Source organism: Mauremys reevesii, linkage group 14, assembly GCF_016161935.1.
Source record: "Mauremys reevesii isolate NIE-2019 linkage group 14, ASM1616193v1, whole genome shotgun sequence".
Lineage (NCBI taxonomy): Eukaryota > Metazoa > Chordata > Testudines > Geoemydidae > Mauremys > Mauremys reevesii.
In genome coordinates, this window is record NC_052636.1 from 2,875,730 (window position 1) to 2,897,231 (window position 21,502).

Below are 21,502 nucleotides of genomic sequence, written 5' to 3' on the forward strand. Positions count from 1 at the left end.
GGTGGTGTGGCACTGGGCGTAGGGAGTCGGAGGGGTGCTGGGCAGGGGGTTCGTGGGGGTCTCAGGGTGGTGCGGCACTGGGCGTAGGGAGTCGGAGGGGTGCTGGGCAGGGGGTTTGTGGGGCTCTCTGGGTGGTGTGGCACTGGGCGTAGGGAGCCAGAGGGGTGCTGGGCAGGGGGTTTGTGGGGTCTCTGGGGTGCGGCGCTGGGCGTAGGGAGCCGGAGGGGTGCTGGGCAGGGGGGTTTGTGCGGGTCTCTGGGTGGTGCGGCGCTGGGAGTAGTGGGTCGGAGGGTGCTGGGCAGGGGTCGGTGGGGGTCTCTGGGTGGTGCGGCGCTGGGCGTAGGGAGCCAGAGGGGTGCTGGGCAGGGGGTTTGGGGGGTCTCTGGGTGGTGCGGCGCTGGGCGTAGGGAGTCGGAGGTGTGCCGGGCAGGGGGTAGCATGGTGCAGCATGGGCCTGCCCCCAAGGGGAAGAAGCACGATGGCAGTGCAGGGCTGGGCTGGACAGCGTGGGTCTGGCAGCTCCCGGTTTGTAAACAGGGCCCTTGTACTGGGCTGGGTGGAGTGGGGCTGTCCTTGCCGTGTCATGACTCATCTCCCGTTGTCCCCAGCCAGCCCCTCGCTCTGAGGACTCTGCCCCCCTGCCCCCATTTCCCCCATGGGGACCCACAAATATGTTTAGCACCAGGCCCACAAAAGGTTAATCCGGCCCTGTTTGGGGTGCAGGCTCTGGGAGGGAGTTGGGGGGCAGGAGGGTTGCAGGCTATGGGGAGGTTGAGTGAGGGGGCAGGCTCTGAGCTGGGGCAGGGGATGGGGGCAGGGGCGGACACGCGGGCTCGGGAGGGGTTGGGGGAGGGTGCAGGCTGTGGGGAGGTCGAGTGAGGGGTGCAGGCTCTGAGCTGGGGCAGGGGATGGGGTGCAGGGGGTGCAGACACGCAGGCTCCGGGAGGGAGTTGGGGGCGGGAGGGTTGCAGGCTATGGGAGGTTGAGTGAGGGGCAGGCTCTGAGCTGGGGCAGGGGATGGGGGCAGGGGTGCGGACACGCGGGCTGGGAGGAGTTGGGGGCAGGAGGGTTGCAGGCTATGGGAGGGTGAGTGAGGGTGCAGGCTCTGAGCTGGGGCAGGTGATTGGGGTGCAGAGGGGGTGCGGACACGCGGGCTGGGAGGAGTTGGGGGCAGGAGGGTTGCAGGCTATGGGGAGGTTGAGTGAGGGTGCAGGCTCTGAGCTGGGGCAGGGATTGGGGTGCAGGGGGTGCGGACACGCGGGTTCGGGGGGAGTTGGAGGGCAGGAGGGTTTCAGGCTATGGGGAGGTTGAGTGAGGGGGGCAGGCTCTGAGCTGGGGCAGGGATGGGGGTGCAGGGGTGCGGACACGCGGGCTCTGGGGAGTTGGGGCGGGAGGGTGCAGGCTATGGGGAGGTTGAGTGAGGGGGCAGGCTCTGAGCTGGGGCAGGGATGGGGTGCAGGGGTGCGGACACGCGGGCTCTGGGGAGTTGGGGGCGGGAGGGTGCAGGCTATGGGGAGGGTGAGTGAGGGGCAGGCTCTGAGCTGGGGCAGGGATGGGGTGCAGGGGGGTGCAGACACGCAGGCTCCGGGAGGGAGTTGGGGGGCGGGAGGGTTGCAGGCTATGGGGAGGTTGAGTGAGGGGGGCAGGCTCTGAGCTGGGGCAGGGGATGGGGGCAGGGGGGGCGGACACGCGGGCTCGGGGGTTGGGGGAGGGTGCAGGCTGTGGGAGGTTGAGTGAGGGTGCAGGCTCTGAGCTGGGGCAGGGATGGGGTGCAGGGGTGCAGACACGCAGGCTCGGGAGGAGTTGGGGCGGGAGGTTGCAGGCTATGGGGAGGTTGAGTGAGGGGGCAGGCTCTGAGCTGGGGCAGGGATGGGGGCAGGGGTGCGGACACGGGCTGGGAGGAGTTGGGGGCAGGAGGGTTGCAGGCTATGGGGAGGGTGAGTGAGGGTGCAGGCTCTGCGCTGGGGCAGGTGATTGGGGTGCAGGGGGGTGCTGACACGCGGGCTGGGAGGGAGTTGGGGGGCAGGAGGGTTGCAGGCTATGGGGAGGTTGAGTGAGGGGTGCAGGCTCTGAGCTGGGGCAGGGGATTGGGGTGCAGGGGGGGTGCGGACACGCGGGTTCGGGGGGAGTTGGAGGGCAGGAGGGTTTCAGGCTATGGGGAGGTTGAGTGAGGGGGCAGGCTCTGAGCTGGGGCAGGGGATGGGGTGCAGGGGGTGCGGACACGCGGGCTCTGGGGAGTTGGGGCGGGAGGGTGCAGGCTATGGGGAGGTTGAGTGAGGGGGCAGGCTCTGAGCTGGGGCAGGGGATGGGGTGCAGGGGTGCGGACACGCGGGCTCTGGGGAGTTGGGGGCGGGAGGGGTGCAGGCTATGGGGAGGGTGAGTGAGGGGGCAGGCTCTGAGCTGGGGCAGGGGATGGGGGTGCAGGGGTGCAGACACGCAGGCTCCGGGAGGAGTTGGGGCGGGAGGGTTGCAGGCTATGGGGAGGTTGAGTGAGGGGGCAGGCTCTGAGCTGGGGCAGGGGATGGGGGGCAGGGGTGCGGACACGCGGGCTGGGAGGAGTTGGGGGCAGGAGGGTTGCAGGCTATGGGGAGGGTGAGTGAGGGTGCAGGCTCTGAGCTGGGGCAGGTGATTGGGGTGCAGAGGGGTGCGGACACGGGCTGGGAGGAGTTGGGGGCAGGAGGGTTGCAGGCTATGGGGAGGTTGAGTGAGGGTGCAGGCTCTGAGCTGGGGCAGGGATTGGGGTGCAGGGTGCGGACACGCGGGTTCGGGGGAGTTGGAGGGCAGGAGGGTTTCAGGCTATGGGGAGGTTGAGTGAGGGGCAGGCTCTGAGCTGGGGCAGGGATGGGGGTGCAGGGGGTGCGGACACGCGGGCTCTGGGGGAGTTGGGGCGGGAGGTGCAGGCTATGGGGAGGTTGAGTGAGGGGGCAGGCTCTGAGCTGGGGCAGGGATGGGGTGCAGGGGTGCAGACACGCGGGCTCTGGGGAGTTGGGGCGGGAGGGAGGGTGCAGGCTATGGGGAGGTTGAGGAGGGGGCAGGCTCTGAGCTGGGGCAGGGATGGGGTGCAGGGGGGCGGACACGCGGGCTCGGGGGAGTTGGGGGCAGGGGGTGCAGGCTATGGGGAGGTTGAGTGAGGGGCAGGCTCTGAGCTGGGGCAGGTGATTGGGGTGCAGAGGGGTGCGGACACGCGGGCTGGGAGGGAGTTGGGGCAGGAGGGTTGCAGGCTATGGGGAGGTTGAGTGAGGGGGCAGGCTCTGAGCTGGGGCAGGGGATGGGGGTGCAGGGGGTGCGGACACGCGGGCTGGGGGGGGAGTTGGCAGCTCGGCGCTGCACCAGGGGAAGGGGCTGCGGGGGTTTCACACGGACACAGACACTTTCCCACAGTCCCGGGGCGGGAGGCAGAGCCGGGGGGGCGGGGGGGTCTGGCCGGTGTGTCCCGCACTCGGGCTCCCGGCCGGAGCAGGGGCCGCCCCGCAGCGCTGGCACAGACCGAGCGGCGCTGCGGGGTCGGGGCTCGGACAGGCGGGGGCGGTGCCTGGCGCCCCGGGAACCCGCCCCCCCCCCCGGGCTGACACGCGGCAGAACCGAGACAGCCGGTGCCCCCCCGCCCGGCCCCCCCGGATCTGCGCGCGCAGCGGGGGGCTCGGCCCGAGGGGCCTGTTCCCCCAAACGGGGTTTGTCCCGCACAGGGTCTGGCAGCGGCTCCCATTGCCCCCGGCCCCTCCCCGCCGCCCCTGCAGCTCCACCCCCCCCGGCCAGTGAATTTCTGCCCCGCTCAGCCCCTGGCAGCCCCGCCCCCCCCCCGCTGCGATTTGCCCCCCGGGGCTTTTCACCCCCCCGCGGAGCGGGCAGCGAAGCGCCGGGAGCGGTGAGGGCAGAGAGCGGGCAGCGGCCACAGCGGCGGTTACTGCGCAGGCTCCGTGCGGCTGCGCATGCTCAGTGCAGCCCAAGTAGCGAGTCCGGAGCGGGGGCTGTTTCTGTCCTTACACCGGCCCCGTCACGTGACTCCTCCCCCCGTCCCCCGCCGGGTGCGTCACTTCCGGCCGCTGTGGTGGGGAGGCTCCGGGCGCGCGGCAGAACCGGTAAGAGCCGAGCGGGGGGCGGGGAACAGACACCTGGGCCCGAGACCCCCCCCCCCGCCCTGGGCCGGGCCGGGAGCTGGGGCGGGGCGGGGGGTCCCGGTGCGGCCTCCGTAGCGGGGCGGAGGTGCGTGTGTGTCCGTGTCTCGCCCCTGCCCCTCCCCACTGCCGCCCCTCCCCGGGCTCCTGCGGCCCGTGTGAGGGGGAACCGTCACTGCCCGCGTGCGCTGGAGCGTCCCGTAAATCCCCGGGCCCCTCACCCCGCCCCTCCCCCCCGCGCTGGGGGTTTGTCTCCCCGCTGCCGGGGGCGGAGTCTGTGACCCGTTTTCCCCCCAACGCTCAGACCCGGATATAAAACATCCCAACCCCGCCCCGTTCTCCCGCCTCCGCTGCTGCTGCCGCCGGACCGGGCCGCGCGCGGGGCCCCGCCCCGGTAACGGGACCGCGCGAGCCACCGCCCGGATCGACCCTGTGCCCGGGTCCCGCGGGACGGGGCCTTGGGGGCCAACGGCGCCGCTTTTCCCCCCGCTCCTCGGTCAGACCCTGGTGGGAACCGCTCGGATCTTATCCCTGATCAGCACCTGCCCCCCCCCCCCCGTGGGTGTGGGGGGGGGGGACGGGGGGGGGTGTGCGGGGGGGGGGGGCGTTGGGTTTTCCCCTGAATTGCCTGACGTTATGCTGTGGTGGGTTTTATTCTGTGTGATTTGTTTTCATACGTATCTATTGTAGGGCAGCCTAGTGCCTTCAGCTGCCATGTCTCTGTCCAGCTCCCCCTGCTGAGGCAGGATCCGGTCTCTGTAGATTATCTCTGTCCTACCTGTTCCTAAAAACTTCCAGGGACAGAGACTCCCCAGCCCCCTTGTAAGACTATTCCAGAGCTGACCTGCCTTAGCTCTGGGGACACCCACACAGACTGTAGTGGTGAGCAGCTCTGGAGAGAGAGGAGACCCCAGTGAGTGGCAGCTGGGTACAGAGACTGAAGTTGGGAGGAGAAACATTGACGTGTCCGAGGTCACCCAGGCTGTCCGTGACCGAGCTAGAAATAGGTTCTAGTGCCACCGTGGTGCTGTTTCTGAAGGTCTCTGCCACCCTGGTGTTTTAGGCACTGGTGCAAACCCTTAGTACAGACAGAATTTACACTAGTGCGCTCTGATTGGTACTGGTGCACCATGTCCCTGTTTGAGGCTTGCAGGAGATGGGGGATGGGGGGCAGTGACCTCCCTGAGTCCTGGGGCTGGCTGAATAGTGCAGCTGGTAAGGGAGGGGCAGCAGTGAGTGCTGCAGGTATGAGCCAGGAGCACAGCCCCACAGGGCTGGACACTGACTTCTCCTGACCCAGGGGACACCCCCCAGCTGTGTGCAGGGACCGCAGCTGAGCTGCCCTGCCCAGACAGCCTGTGCATCCATGGACAAACCACCTCTTCCTGCAGCCTAATACAGTGGGGTCTGGGGACCTTTCCAAGCTGCGGGTGACGGGGCTCTGGCGTTACCGGGGTCTGTTCCTGGCTCCGTCCCTGACCTGCTTGGTGACCTGGGGGAAGTCACAGCCCCTCTCTGTTTTCCTCCTCCCCATTGTCTGCTTGGATTGTGATCTCTTTGGGGCAAGGACCGCACTGATTTGTCGAGGTGTTAGTTAAAGCAATTTGGTGGAGGTGTGATTGTGATATGAGAAGATCTGGGTCTGAGTCCCCCATTGTGTGATGAAAGGAGAGAGGTGCCTGTGTACCTGGAGCTTCCAGTCTGTCTCGTTTCTGCACTGAGTGGTGCATGTTGTCAGGAGGAAACAGGACTGTTTGCCATGGGAATGGTCAGCAGTGAGGTGGGATCTGAGAGCAGTCTGTGTGTTTCACGATGGGTGAGTGAATGGAGACTGTTAACTGAAACTTCTGTGAGTAAGGATGAAAGAGTTGTAAAAAGGGGTGAAGGGCTGTTCAATTGACCAAATGTGCGGCTGTTTCTGGAGAGCAGGCCCAGTATCTGAGTGTAGAACAGGTGTCGGTAGCTCCTGTACAGCGCAGTTCACCTAAAACCACATTCTGCAAAGGTAAGCTCTGTCCCTTCTATTTGCTTCTGAAAGTTGCCTTTCCCAGGGCTTTGCTGCCTTTGTGAATTGCAGAATTAGGATTACATTGGTGTGTACTTTCTCTGCATTTCCTGATTATTACAAGTTTGAGTTTTGCTGATCTCTCTTCTGGAGGGGCACCAGTCAGCTTCGGGCAACCTTAAATCCTGCTTTCATAAAGTTTTAATAGGTGAATTTCCTAGATTTTTGCACAGAGCGATGTTGGCAGGAGGAGTTAGCAGCGCTATAGGCAGTTCTGGGTCTCTAACAAGTTTGCAATCAGAGGCACAGGGAAGTGCAATGACTTACCCAAGGTCACCCAGCAGGCCCGTGGCAGAGCCAGGAATAGTCTGGGTCCAGAGCTCTCTCCACCTAGGTGCTGCGTGATTCTGAAGTTTTGCCCCCCTCTCCTGTACTTTTTGTTACGGTGGAATGGGAATAATGGTCATGCTTTCAAGTGTCTCTCCTCCTTCTGACACCATTTGCAGCTCCGCCTCCCCTTCTTTCAAGTGTTTGCCATGGGCACTGGTAACAGAGCCAGTGAGAGAAATCTCTGACATGGTCTGTGCCCCAGCTGGGCCTTCTGCTCCTGGTCCAGCTGTGCCCTAGCTCTGCCCCTCCTCCAAACAGGCCCCCTGCCCTATACACTCTGGCCTGCCCCTGCACCCCATACACGTGTAACATGTGCCTTGAAACTATTCCTAGTTTGGATTTGGGATGATTAAATTTGTTACCTCCAGCTCCCCCACACTCCAGTTTCCCCCACACTCCCCATCACACTCCCCCACCTTCAGCTCCCCCACACTCCAGTTTCCCTCACACTCCCCATCACACTCCCCCCCCCTTCAGCTCCCCCACACTCCAGTTTTCCCCACACTCCCCATCACACTCCCCCACCTTCAACTCCCCCACACTCCAGTTTCAGTTGTTTGGTGATGTCCCGATGGTTTTCCACTGATAGTTTGGGAGGGAGCAGGGCTGGACAGTTGAGTTTATAAAGCAGATGTTCAGTGTCAATGCTTTGTTCCGTACATATGACCCATACGCTGATCTCTCAGTCACTGAGTCTTGACCAGTGATGAGCTTTCTGTAGACACCTCACAGGACCCTCCTCCAAGTGATGTGTTTGGTGTGGTGGGTTTGTCAGGTCTCGGGTGAGAGCTACTGGCAAAGACCAAGTGACAGCTGGGCCCCTCTTACTTCTGAGAGCCCTGGGAGCGTCTCAGTCCCCTTCAGAGTTTAGTGGGTCCCCAGCACAAGTTTTAACCTGCTCCCCCTTTGAGCTCCGGGATCCCCACCCGCCCTCAGTGAAGGCCAGAGCCCCGAATGCTGCCAGCCCTCTCCTTGGGGCTGGAAATGCTCCACAGACTGTTCCCTTCCCAGGGTGCCCCCCCCACCCCCCCGAGTAGAGTAGGTCTCTCCTGTTAGCTCCTGCTCCAGTCCTGACAGGCCAGTCCAGACTAAAGCAGCAGTTTAACCCCTTCTGTGCCAGTGTGGGGTTTCTATAGCCCTTCACAGGCGCCCAGGCCCAGGGAATGGCCCCCTATCAGCCCCATACCTGAGGTGGTGGGGAGACCCACAGGCAGCATTGCCTTTGAGGGTGCTGCTCCCACTCCCTCCCCTCCCCCTTCACTGCCACCACAGGGCCTGTCACCGTCACTTCCTGAGGGGTGACCCCAGGAGGTGTTTTGTTATCCCTTTCCCTACCCCCTGGATCCGTTCTGCCCCCCCGTCACTCACCTCTGTCTCAGGAGACAAGGTGGGTCATGGGCTGCGGGTGATGCTGTGCTGCAGATCCATCATCACTGGAGGGGTGGCAGCCTGGACCCCCCCTTGAAGGTTGCCGGGATGCTGACGTGCCCTGGAGGAGAACGGGGGTTTGGTGGAGACCACAGACCCTTTGGCCCACACTGTGTGTCCCTGAGAAGCCTGCTCTGCAGTGCTGCCAATTGCTGCTGGTGGCGTTGTGCCCGTTAGTCTCTGTAGCGCTGTCCCCAGTGACTCGAGAGCACGAGCACCGGCCTCAGGCAGACTGGTGAGAAGCAGGGAACAAACCCCAAATTGGGTGTGAGGTCTGTATGGAGATTTCACCAACCAAGTATCCAGTGTAAACGCTTCAGGCTCTGTAACAGCATTAACATGGAATCACAGACAGTCCCCTTGGGTGATCCCATATATCTCACCACGCAGGTGAGCTCACCTTTGTGACACATGGTCCCTTCCTCCAGGGGTTTTCAACCTTTTTCTTTCTGAGCCCCTCCCCCCCCCCCACACACACACATGCTATAAAAACTCCATGGCCCACGTGGGCCACAATAGCTGGTTTTCTGCATATAACAGCCAGGGCTGGCGTTAGGGGGCAGCAAGCAGGGCAACTGCCTGGGGCCCCATGCCACAGGGGCCCCCACAAAGCTACATTGCTCAGGCTTTGGCTTCAGCTCTGAGTGGTGGGGCTCAGGGCCCTGGACTTCAGCCCTGTGCGCTGGGACTTCAGCTTTCTGCCCTGGGCCTCAGCGAGTCTAATGCCGGCCTTGCTTGGCAGCCCCCTGATAACTGCTCACGGCCCCCCAGGGAGCCCCAGACCCCTGGTTGAGAACCACTGCCTTACCCCACGAATCACAGCAATGTTCAGGTTACTGCCAGTCCCGAAGGACCAGTCACTTCCTTAGGTCAATTGAATCTTAGATCTCAGAAGAAAGACAACACTTGTAGCCAGTCCTGTCATAACCTGTATTAAGATTTATTTAAAACCAGAGTTGTTTACAAAGTTAAGGCAGGTTAAAGCAGATGCAGACGAGTTACAGTCATAAATTTTAAAAGGTAACAGAAGCTTCTATAATAAGCAGGTTCTACATAGCCTGGGTTAGTCCTAAAGAATAAGGAGCTGGGGATCTCTTGCTTATGCCTAGAAACTTTGCCCCCCAGAGTCCAAGCAGCATACAGATCATCAGTTCCTTCTGTATGGGGTTTTTTACCCCCTTCCTGCCATGTGCTCTGAGCTGCAAAGTCAGCCAGAGGGAAGTGAAGAGCACAACAACAGTCTTGTGTCGTCTTTAACATCCCATAATAGTCTATCTGGTGTGGATGGACCTTTCCTGCCAGGCAGGGTGTAATGCATTCGGTTGCCAGTCAGGCACTTCACCTAGGTAAAGTCTCTCTCCTGTGTGTTGATTTACAGAGGCTCACAATGCAGCTAGTCAGATATTAACCCTGGCAGCAAATCACACACATTCAGTAAAGTCTAAACCCATTGTTATAATTCTAATACCTCTTTTAACAATACTAACACAGGTGAGTCACTGATTCCAGCGATGCGTTTGTCCCTGTTCAGTGAAGACATGGGGGCTTTTGCAAGAGCTAACACCTCATCTGCCAGTGTCACAGGCAGGCTGGGTTGGGATGGTGTCTCTAGCCTCTGTTTGCCAGAAGCTGGGACTGGGCGACAGGGGATGGATCATTTGATGGTTACCTGTTCTGTTAGTTCCCTCTGAAGCACCTGGCACTGGCCACTGAGCTAGACGGGCCATTGCTCTGACGCAGTGGGCAGCTCTTATACTCATAGTCTGTATGAGGAGTATCTACTCATTGGGCCTCACTGGGGAGCCACAGAAAGAAACAAGATGTGCTGAGGCAAGAAGGCCCAGTCTCAGAGCCCCCGGGGTCATGCTTCCCAAAAGCTAAAACTAGGCCCAGCCCAGGAAAGGGGCACTGCCAGGAGAGACTGGATAAAGGCTGGAGCATCAAACAACTTAGTTAACCTGAGAGAGCTGCCTTGGGGACAGTGACAGGGAGAATCCCCAGAGTGACTCCTTTGATTCTGCTCGTCTCTGGCCTTTGCTTTATAGAATCATAGAACTGGAAGGGGCCTCGAGAGGTCGTCTAGTAAGAACCTTTTGTGTACTTGCAAACTGTGATCATGTCCCCTCTCAGTCTTCTTTTCTCCAGACTAAACAAACACATTTTTTTCAATCTTCCCTCATAAGTCTTGTTTTCTAGACCTTTAATCATTTTTGTTGCTCTTCTCTGGACTGTCTCCAATTTGTCCACATCTTTCCTGAAATGTGGCCCCCAGAACTGGACACACTACTGCAGTTGAGGCCTAATCAGCGCGGAGTGGAGCGGAAGAATTACTCCTCGTCTCTTGCTTTTTTTGGAACAGTGTAACACTGTTGACTCATATTTAGCTTATGATGCACTGTGACCCCCAGATCCCCTTCCGCAGTTCTCCTTCCTAGGGAGTCATTTCCCATTTTGTGTGTGTGCAACTGCTTGTTCCTTCCTAAGTGAAATACTTGGGATTTGTCCTTATTGAATTTCATCCTATTTACTTCAGACCATTTCTCCAGTTTGTCCAGATCATTTTGAATTTTAATCCTATCCTCCAAAGCACTTGCAACCCCTCCCAGCTTGGTATCGTCCACAAACATAAGTGTAACAGAGAGACTCTGCTGCTGGGAGGGTTTCACCCTGTCTCAGAGGGTTTACACCCTGGTGGGAGGGGGCTAGGCCTGTACTGGGATAAGGTCACTCTGTGCTTCACAGTGTGGCAGAACCTAGAATGTCCATTAGCAGGGGAAAATCCTGGGGGAATCGGCTTGTGGAATGGACAAAAACCCCACCTGAATTCTCACACCTTGCCCTTCTCGCCCTGGCAGGTTACAGAATAACGTCCACGTTTCGCTCCAGATCATCCCCTCCTCCCAGGGGGAAGGAAATGGCTGCACTGGAGCTGGCTCAGGTAAGGGATTCTCAGGGAGCTGGTGCTGGGTTCTGCTTGGAGGGAGAGGAGCAGTAAATGCATAGGAGGGTGGGAGCTGCTCGAGGTGGTGGGAGGCAGGAAATATCTAGGGTGCAGAAAGGGAGGGGACAGGATGTGACAAAGCTTCTGAGACCTGTGTAATGTAGGGTGTGATGGGTTGTCACCCCTGGGGTGCACTGTGGGGGGCTTCTGGGAACCGCTGCGCCCTCTAACCCTCAAGCTGGGCTGGCCCTTCTCACAGTGGTTGGCCGGAGATTCAGCCAGCCTCTCCAGGCCCTGTTATCACCCAACACGACAGCAGGTGGTACCATGCACCCAGCTAAGCTACCTGAGTGCTTTACCTAAGGCACTCAAGGACAGAGAAAACAACAGCCAATTTCCCAGCGGTAAGTGATAGCAAAGTGATCAAAGCAGATTACTTACGCTTAGTTTGAGGTTTTGGTTATTTGCTAACATACTAGATGGATAGAATTTGAACTAGCAATTTCTCACCCTGACTGATGCTACAAGCAGTCCACCAAGTTTCCATATACAAGCTTGAAATCCCTTTACCCTGGGACCAACACTTCCCCCAGTTCAGTCTTTGTTCCTCAGGTGCTTCCTCAGGTGGAGAAAGTGAATAAGGAAAAGTTATTTACTTGTTCATGTAATATAAGAACTAGGGGCCACCAAATGAAATTAATGGGCGGCAGGTTTAAAACAAATAAAAGGAAGTTCTTCTTCACACAGCGCACAGTCAACCTGTGGAACTCCTTGCCTGAGGAGATTCTGAAGGCTAGGACTATAACAGCGTTTAAAAGAGAACTGGATAAATTCATGGAGGTTAAGTCCATAAATGGCTATTAGCCAGGATGGGTAAGGAATGGTGTCCCTAGCCTCTGTTCGTCAGAGTGTGGCGATAGATGGCAGGAGAGAGATCACTTGATCATTGCCTGTTAGGTTCATGCTCTCTGGGGCACTTGGCATTGGCCACTGTCAGTAGACAGAATACTGGGTTGGATGGACCTTTGGTCTGACCCAGTATGGCCATTCTTATTCATAGATCCATAGATTCTAGGACTGGCAGGGACCTCGAGAGGTCATCGAGTCCAGTCCCCTTTCCTCGTGGCAGGACCAAATACTGTCTAGACCATCCCTGATAGACATTTATGTAACCTGCTCTTAAATATTTCTAGAGATGGAGATTCCACAACCTCCCTAAGCAATTTATTCCAGTGCTTAACCACCCTGACAGTTAGGAACTTTTTCCTAATGTCCAACCTAAACCTCCCTTTGCTGCAGTTTAAGCCCATTGCTGCTGCTTCTATCCTTAGGGGCTAAGGTGAACATGTTTTCTCCCTCCTCCTCATGGCACCCTTTTAGCTACCTGAAAAATTCTATCATGTCCCCTCTCAGTCTTCTCTTTCCAAACTAAACAAACCCAATTCTTTCAGCCTTCGTTCATAGGTCATGTTCTGTAGACCTTTAATCATTCTTGTTGCTCTTCTCTGGACCCTCTCCAATTTCTCCACATCTTTCTTGAAATGTGGTGCCCAGAACTGGACACAATACTCCAGTCGAGGCCTAACCAGCACAGAGTAGAGCGGAAGAATGACTTCTCGTGTCTTGCTCACAACACACCTGTTAATGCATCCCAGAATCATGTTTGCTTTTTTTTTGCATCAGCATCACACTGTTGACTCATACTTAGCTTGTGGTCCACTATAACCCCTAGATCCCTTTCTGCCGTACTCCTTCCTAGACAGTCTCTTCCCATTCTGCATGTGTGAAACTGATTGTTCCTTCCTAAGTGGAGCACTTTGTATTTGTCTTTATTAAACTTCATCCTGTTTATCTCAGACCATTTCTCCAATTTGTCCAGATCATTTTGAATTATGAGCCTGTTCTCCAAACCAGTTGCAATCCCTCCCAGTTTGGTATCATCTGCAGACTTAATAAGCGTACTTTCTATGCCAATATCTAAATGGTTGATGAAGATATTGAACAGAGCCGGTCCCAAAACAGACCCCTGCGGAACCCCACATGTTATACCTTTCCAGCAGGATTGGGAACCATTAATAACTATTCTCTGAGTACGGTTATCCAGCCAGTTATGCACTCACCTTATAGTAGCCCCATCTAAGTTGTATTTGCCTAGTTTATTGATAAGAATATCGTGTGAGACCGTATCAAATGCTTTACTAAAGTCTAGGTATACCACATCCACCACTTCTCCCTTATCAACAAGGCTTGTTATCCTATCAAAGAAAGCTCTCAGATTGGTTTGACATGTTTTGTTCTTCAGATACAGAGTCCATATCCATAACTTGAGATAACAAACATGATCCATGCACACAAATAGGATAATCATATTCGGCCAATCACAACTTTTCCAATGGCACTGCACATGACGCATCTTGCACAAAATGCCTAATAATTATGGCCTAATCATTTTATACTCCTACCACTGTGCTGAATGTGGGGTGTAGTGTCAGACAGGGCCTAATTTCAAGGCACAGGAGTTGGGAATGGAACTTCCCCTCTTTGTGGAACAGGAAATAACCCCCCAGCCAGGACTGGGACAACTTCCCAGACTCCCAGTGCTGGAGCCGGAATCTACTGACACTTCATTAGTTACCACCAACCCCCAGTCTTTGTGGCAACTGCAAACTTATCACTGATGATTTTATGTTCTCTTCCAGGTCATTGATAAGAATGTTAAATAGCACAGGGCCAAGAACCAGTCCTTGTGGGAAGCCCCTAGAAAGAAATCCACTCGACCATAGTCCCCCATTTACAATCCCAGTTTTTAATCTATGTAATATATGCCCTGTGTATTTTGTATCTTTCTAGTTTTCTAGTCAAAATATTGTGCTGGACCAAGTCATATGCCGTACAGAAGTCTAGGTATATTACATCAATACTATTAGTTGCAACCAAACTTTTGATCTCATCCAGTAAGGATATCCAGTTAGTTTGACAATCTATTGTGTCTAAACCTTTGTTAATGGGTACTAATTATATTACCCTCCTTTAATTCGTTATTAATGAACTCCAGTATCGGCTGCTCCATTCTCTTGCCCAGTATCGATTTTAGACTAACACTCTTGTAATTAGCTGGGTCATCTCTTCTACACTTTTTAAATATTGGCACAGCATTAGCTTTATTCCACTCTTATGGAATTTCCTCAGTGTTCCAAGTCCTAATGAAAATCAACACTAAGGGCTGGTCTACACTAAGGGGAAAAATCGATATAAGATACGCAACTTCAGCTACGTGAATAACGTAGCTGAAGTCGAAGTATCTTATATCGATAACTTACCCGTCCTCACGGCGCGGGATCGATGTCCGGGGCTCTCCATATCGACGCCGCCACCGCCGTTCGGGGCGGTGGAGTTCCGGAATCGATAGAAGCGCGTTCGGGGATCGATATATCGCGTCTAGATGAGATGCGATATATCGATCCCTGAAAAATCGATCGCTACCCGCCGATACGGCGGGTAGTGTAGACGTAGCCTAACAGTCCACCACGCTTCTCCACCGGGTCTCTCAAAACTCTTGTTATCTGGACCTGCTGATTTAAACACATCTAACTGTAATACCTGCTGTTTAACATACTCATGAGTTGTTGTTGTTGGAATGGAAAGTGTCGTCAACATCTTATGATATGAGTTACATCATTTGTTTTTCTCCAAATCCAGGAGAGAAATATTTATTGAACACTTTTACCTCTTCTGCATTATTTTTGATAATTCTGCCATTTCTATCTAGTAATTTACCACTACTGTTGTTAGGATTAATTTTGTACTTAATATACTTTTAAAAACTACCTTCTTATTTTTCATTGATTGATCATTGATTTCTGATAGCTTTCCTTGTCAATTTTCTATAATTCTGACCTCCTAACTTATAGTCTTTACTATTGACTTCCCCTTTCTTCCATATATTTTATTTGGAGAGTGTTGGGATTCCTACCAGGGAGCCACCAGCAGGGTCCAGAGACAGCCCCATCTCCTGTATCAAGCTCTGGCTAGTGGGTATGTGATAAATGTGACGACCCTGCCTCCGTCTGTCAGGTGGGAGACACAAAGATTCTCTCTTTCTACCCTCTGATTCCTCCTGGCTGCTCTAAGCAAGATGGGGTGGGACTTTGTTAACATGTGCCTCCATTTACCTGGTGCTGCTGTTCTGTGAATAGTGGGGCAGCAGGTACTGAGTGTTGGATTCTTGCTCTTTCAGGGGCCGGTGACCTTCGAGGAGGTGGCTGTGTATTTCACCAGGGAAGAGTGGGCTCTGCTGGACCCCACACAGAGAGCCCTCTACAGGGATGTCATGCAGGAGAACTATGAGAATGTGACCTCGCTGGGTAAGGATTCCCGTCCTCTTGGTTCTTGGAATAGGAAATGAAGAGATAAGGTTCATGCCAGCCCCACAATGCCACCTCTACTCTGTCCTGTTTCAGCATCACCCCAATATGCCAGTGACACACACACACTACCAGAGACCCTCCCCTGCTGCAGAACACTTTGGGAACAGCGCACAGGAGCCGTATCGCAGTGTCAAATAGCTCCTGTTTGCTCAAGTAAACTTCTTTGAGATGGGGCGACCACATCTGCACGGAGTATTTGAGATGTGGGTGTATCATGGATTCATTTGCTGTTTTTACAAATATGATATATTCTGTCGTATCTATCCCTTTCTTAATTATTTCCAACATTGTTTGCTTTTTTTCACTGCTGCTGCACATTGAGTGGATGTTTTCAGAGAACAATCCACATTGACTCCAAGATCCGTCTCTTGAGTGGAAACAGCTAATTTAGACCCCATCATTCTGTATGTATAGTTGGGATTATGTTTTCCAGTGGGCTGCACTATGTGCTATCCTGACATCTAGTACTGCTGAAATCCTGCATTCAGTGATATCCCTGCCCTTCCTGTTCCCTTTCTCCACTGAACCCCACCAGCCCATGCTTCCTGTTCCCAGCTTCCCCAGGACTCTCTCACTGTCTCTGAACTTCTCTGTCAGCAAGAAGCAGTGCCAGGGACACTTGCCCTCTCTCTGGAGTCTTTGATTTCTGGGACATGGATTTAGTTTCTCTGTGTTTTAGGGACTCTTTGAAATTGAGTGTCTGTGATATTAACCACAGTGCAACCTGGACTGTTGAACAGCTGTGTCCCCTCAGTTCCCAAGCTGGGGTGCCTTTTACACTGCTCTACTGTGAGAACAGCCACTCCTGGGCAGGTAACGCACAGTCTCCAGCATGTAACTCGCTCCCAGCTACACAGTATTGAGTGCTGCTAGTCAGTGACTCACAAGTTACAGTGCAGCACGGGAGAACCCCAGAAAATTCTCTGCTCCCAGACTTCTCCCAGAAATGTGCATCTTTCCCTGTCCAGCCACACTCCTGAACAACGCAAGCTCATATGAAGTCTGTCATTTCATCAGTGGAAAATGACATGCGCCAGCCTTGTTATCCCAGATGGAGTTTCCAACACACTTGAATCCAACCACACTGGTTAGATAAAGAATAAAACAAGATAGTTAACAATCAAAAAAAAATATTTTAAGATACAGATAATGAGGCATAAAGCTCAGAATTGTTTACAAAAGAAATGCAAGATAAAACACAAACTAATGTCTAAGTTAACAAGCTGTGAAACAAGGCAAATGTTTCTCTCGCCATGTGCTGAGACAGGCTGGTTTTCCTTTCAGCCAGGACTCGGCCTAACCCACCCCTGCCGCCCACGTTCAGCTCTTCAGGAGTTGTCATGAGCAGAGGGAAAGGGGAGAGAGAGAGTCTGAAGCATTTTGCTCACCTCTTTTTATGATTCTGTCCTTTGTACTAGAAACAACTTCAGTTCTCAGCTGAGTCATGGTGCCAGGCTGTCTGTCGGAGATATGAGAATTGTGAGGGAAAGTCTACAGAAAGAGCTTTGAAGCTTTGCTCAAGCTAGTAGGCCTGAAGTATTAGCTGAGCTTGCTTCTCTGTGTAAAGGGCATAGAAAGGCAAAGTGGAATGGAAAATCCCCCAGATTGGGGAACAAGTGAAGCCAGGGGGCTGGACTCGATGATCTTTCAAGGTCCCTTCCAGTTCTAGGAGATTGGTATATCTCCAATTATTTATTTTAATTTAAATCCCCCAAATTGGGGAACCAGTGGCTTTGTGTGCATAAGGGGCCTAAGTAGGTGAAGTGGAAAGTCCCCAAACACACTGATTTGCAGTAACCGAGCTTCTGAAACATAACCACAATGGAAGTGTTAGAAAAGTCAAACCACAAACTAGACTAGGAATAACAATAACAGGAAAGGCCGAATATGGAAAACTGATTGTTCAGCTTGCTTTTGACCTGCATCATATTTTGCAATATATTCCAAATAAGGAAATTAACGTGCAACGTATGTGTCATTGTTTGGGGTTTTAAGCTTTAAAAGGCTTGTGTGATTTTTAGCTCAGGGGGACAGTATTCCAATAGCTGTCGCCCCCTGCGCACTTTTAACCAAGAAAAGAGCCTCAGGCTGAGCTGATTCAAAATCAATCGTGTGGTTGTTTTCCACAACAGCTTCAATAGGTCCCTATGATGGAATGTCAATGTCTTCACACCTTCCCCCCTGCAGGAGAATGGCTGTTTGACCAGCTGTTTGCCTGGCTGTCTCTGAGGAACTGCTCTGTGGGTGTTCCCCAGAATTGTAACTTTTTCCGTAATCTCATACTGTAAAATCTCATAACTTTACAGATAGTGTTACTACACATTTTAACAGGAGGATAATATTCAGTAGATTATGCATTTTCAAATGATATCTCACAAGCCATACTGTGTACAAAATTGATAATTTTCTAGAAGAGTGAACATAGGGGTGTAGACTGACACAGTGTCTGTGTGTGTGTTCCCAGCACATATGTGGGTATTTCAATCCCTCATAAGCATAGTGTTCGGCATCTTCAAGGACCTGGGGAACTAGTCCTGGAAATTCACTGATTTACCAAGTGTGACACTGTATGGAATTTTGAGATACTTTGGTATTAATAATAAAATAATATAATCTTATCAAATTGCAATGAATCATGCTAGATATGCCATGTAAGGTGTCAGGGGAAATGTTATGATTTTCCAAGTATGATCATTTTGTTTCTGTGTTTGTATCACCTTTGTATTGTGAGTTATAGATATGTAGGGTATATCTGTATTTCCAGACTTGGGCAGTGTTTCTGGGTGACACCCCCAGACATATTGGCATCAACACTGCCTAGCCTATTTGATGGCCCATTGAGGGTCATCATCTGTACAATGAGCCCATGGAAAGGACCAAGAGGATACACCTATTGCGTCAGCAAGACATGCCGGGATATGCCTGTGTAATGAGAACTTCAAGGCTTTTCCATGCCACGTCCTGTGAATCTTGTGTTTGGGACACAGGAAGTACAAGCCACATAGCAAAAGGAATATAAAGGGCAGCTGCAACTTCTCCATTTTGTCTTCAATCCCCTTGCCTGCCTCTGGAGCAACTTCTCTACAAACTGAACCATGGAACAAGACTGAATGACCCATCCAAGCTATGGATGTGTTCCAGACGGACTTCCAAGCCAGCAACTCACCAATACTGCTAAGAACCTGATATATCCATTTTGGAATGTATCTGACTGCTTTTCCATTTAACTTCTTTCTGTCTTTCTTTCGTTTAAACCTTTAGTTTAGATGCTAAAGGATTGTCTGGAAGGATGGAATTTTGGGTAATATCCAAACCTATACTGACCTGGTGATGTGGCTGACCTTTGGGGTCAGAAGATCATTTTGTTTATGTGAGCAGAGTTTTGAAATAACCTCTCACTGTACTGGGCCTAAGTGCTGATTAGGAGTCAGAGAACTGGGATGCAATAAAGGGGGCTGTGTGATTTCTTTTTTCAGCTTCTCGATAACCCTAGTGGGGATCAGAAGCACAGTTGGTGACTGGTCAGTGAGTTTAACTTCAGTGTTAACCAGCAGTTTTGGGAGCATCTGCTCTCCCTTTTTCAGCCTGCCCTAACTTTGGCATTTTCAGTGAGAACTGACCCTGGCCCACCAGGTCACACTAAGCACTGAAGTTAAATTAATAGAATGTTTTTTATGACAAAGTCTTATGAAATCACCTGAACTCCTTTGTTTTCTTTCATCTGAGCAGGGTTTCCTGTTATCCAGCCTGATGTGATCTCCCAGCTGGAACAAGGGGAAGAGCCATGGGTCCCAGACCTCCAGGGTTCAGAGGAAAGAGAGATCCTGAGAGCTCCCTACACAGGTGAGGAAACATTAAACCACCCAGAATCTGTAAGTGCCTGAAGGAAATATCTGGGATGCCCAACAAAGCCCTTGGGGAGGTCTCTCAGTTCATTATGGTCCCTTGTAGGGGTCATATCCTCAGGGTAAATATAGCTCATGGCTTCCTATAGATCCTAGCAGACACCAGGCAGTAGCTTTCTCCCTTCCCCCTGCGTATTTGGATGGGATGTGAAGGCTGAATTCATCCCCCTCCTCTCTCCTATTTTGGGGAAGAGTTTGGGGGAGTTCAGCTCCTGATTTTTATTTGACCTGTTTTCAGCACTTGTTTTGGTTTGGTCTTCTCCTTTCCATCCCTGTTTGAGGTTTCTGTCTCTGTCACAGCAGGTGATGCAATGGCATGTGAGAAAGAGGAGCAGAATTCTCAGCCTGGAAATGTCGAGCCAGTGGGTAAAAACAGAGCATTATCTCAAAGATGGAAAAGGAATGTGTCCAGGAGTCATGAGCAGGGAAACTCCTGGGAGATTCAGCACAGACCAGAAAGAGAGCAAGGAAACCAGCCAGGGGAGAAAGTGGATAAATTTATTTCCTGTTGGGGAACTCAGAAGGTCCTCATGGAAACCACAACACAACAGGAAATCCTCAGGCAAAAGAGAAAAAATACATGCCCGGAGTGTGGGAAAAACTTCATTCACGGATCAAACCTTTCTGTTCATCTGAGAATCCACACAGGGGAGAGACCCTACAAATGCCGTGAGTGTGGGAAAACCTTCAATCGCAGCTCACACCTTATTGCCCATCAGAAAATCCACACAGGGGACAGGCCCTATAAATGCTGTGAGTGTGGAAAATGCTTCACTGAGAGTTCAGACCTTTCTGTACATCAGAGAATCCACACAGGGGAGAGGCCCTTTGAATGCCGTGAGTGTGGGAAAACCTTCAATCGCAGTTCACACCTTATTAGGCATCAAACAATCCACACAGGGGACAGGCCCTACGAATGCAGTGAATGTGGAAAATGCTTCACTAGCAGCTCAAACCTTTCTCAACATCAGAGAATCCACACAGGGGAGAGGCCCTTTGAATGCCGTGAGTGTGGGAAAACCTTCACTTACAAATCAGGCCTTTCTAGACATCAGAGAATCCACACAGGGGACAGGCCCTATGAATGCAGAGAGTGTGGGAAAACCTTCAATCGCAGATCAGGCCTTTCTAGACATCAGAGAATCCACACAGGGGACAGGCCCTATGAATGCAGAGAGTGTGGGAAAACCTTCACTCAAATATCAGCCCTTTCTGTTCATCAGAGAATCCACACAGATGAGAGGCCCTATGAATGCAGTGAGTGTAGGAAAAGCTTCACTCACAGATCAGGCCTTTCTAGACATCAGAGGATCCACACAGGGGAAAGATCCTACGAATGCCGTGAGTGTTGTAAAACCTTCAGTCGCAGCTCGCACCTTATTAGTCATCAAACAATCCACACAGGGGACAGGCCCTATGTATGCAGTGAGTGTGGGAAAACGTTTACTCAAAGATCAGCCCTTTCTATTCATCAGAGAATCCACACGGGGGAGAGGCCCTATGAATGCAGAGAGTGTAGGAAAACCTTCACTCACAGATCAGCCCTTTCTAGACATCAGAGGATCCACACAGGGGAAAGATCCTACGAATGCCGTGAGTGTTGTAAAACCTTCAGTCGCAGTTCACACCTTATTAGTCATCAAACAATCCACACAGGGGAGAGGCCCTATAAATGCAGAGAGTGCAGGAAAACCTTCAATCACCGCCCACACCTTATTACCCATCAGAGAATCCACACAGGGGAGAGGCCCTATAAATGCTGTGTGTGTGGAAAATGCTTCACTAAAAGTTCAGCCCTTTCCAGGCATCAGAGAATCCACACAGGGGAGAGGCCCTATGAATGCAGTGAGTGTGGGAAAACCTTCTCTTGGCACTCAGCCCATGTTAACCATCAGAGAATCTGCAAGGGAGATCAACATTGTAAAAATCTCTAGGGCTATCAAGACTTCCTTTTCTTTAATACTTTTCCTGATTCCCACATAGTAACTTTTAAAGCTCTTTGAACTGTTTGCAGCACCGTTATCCCTCAGCTTGTCCAGATGAGTGGCCCATTTTTGCCTTTCGCAGTTCGCCCTCTTTTGAGATGGACCTATTTGTTCTTTCTATTGTCCCACAAGTAACTGGAGTGTGCCCTTCCTATCAGGAACCAGGGAGCGTCACGTTTATACCATTCCTCCTATTGCAAAGTTATTGTTAGAGTCACCAGTGATACAGATTATATCCTTACCAGTTGTTCTCACATTGCTCTGGGTTGTGCTGAAGAGCAGTTATAGTGGGAATTTTTCAAATTA

The 21,502-nt window shown here is 52.9% G+C and overlaps 1 protein-coding gene across 1 annotated transcript; it reads left to right on the plus strand.

Moving 5' to 3' along the window:
• Positions 1-19,876: 19,876 nt before the first annotated feature.
• Positions 19,877-21,031, plus strand: LOC120381460 (zinc finger protein 420-like; the record flags this gene model as incomplete). Its single annotated transcript, XM_039499665.1, has 2 exons — positions 19,877-20,410; positions 20,495-21,031. Coding segments are annotated over 2 exons (1,071 nt in total), but the record flags the coding sequence as incomplete, so codon positions are not given.
• Positions 21,032-21,502: the final 471 nt, after the last annotated feature.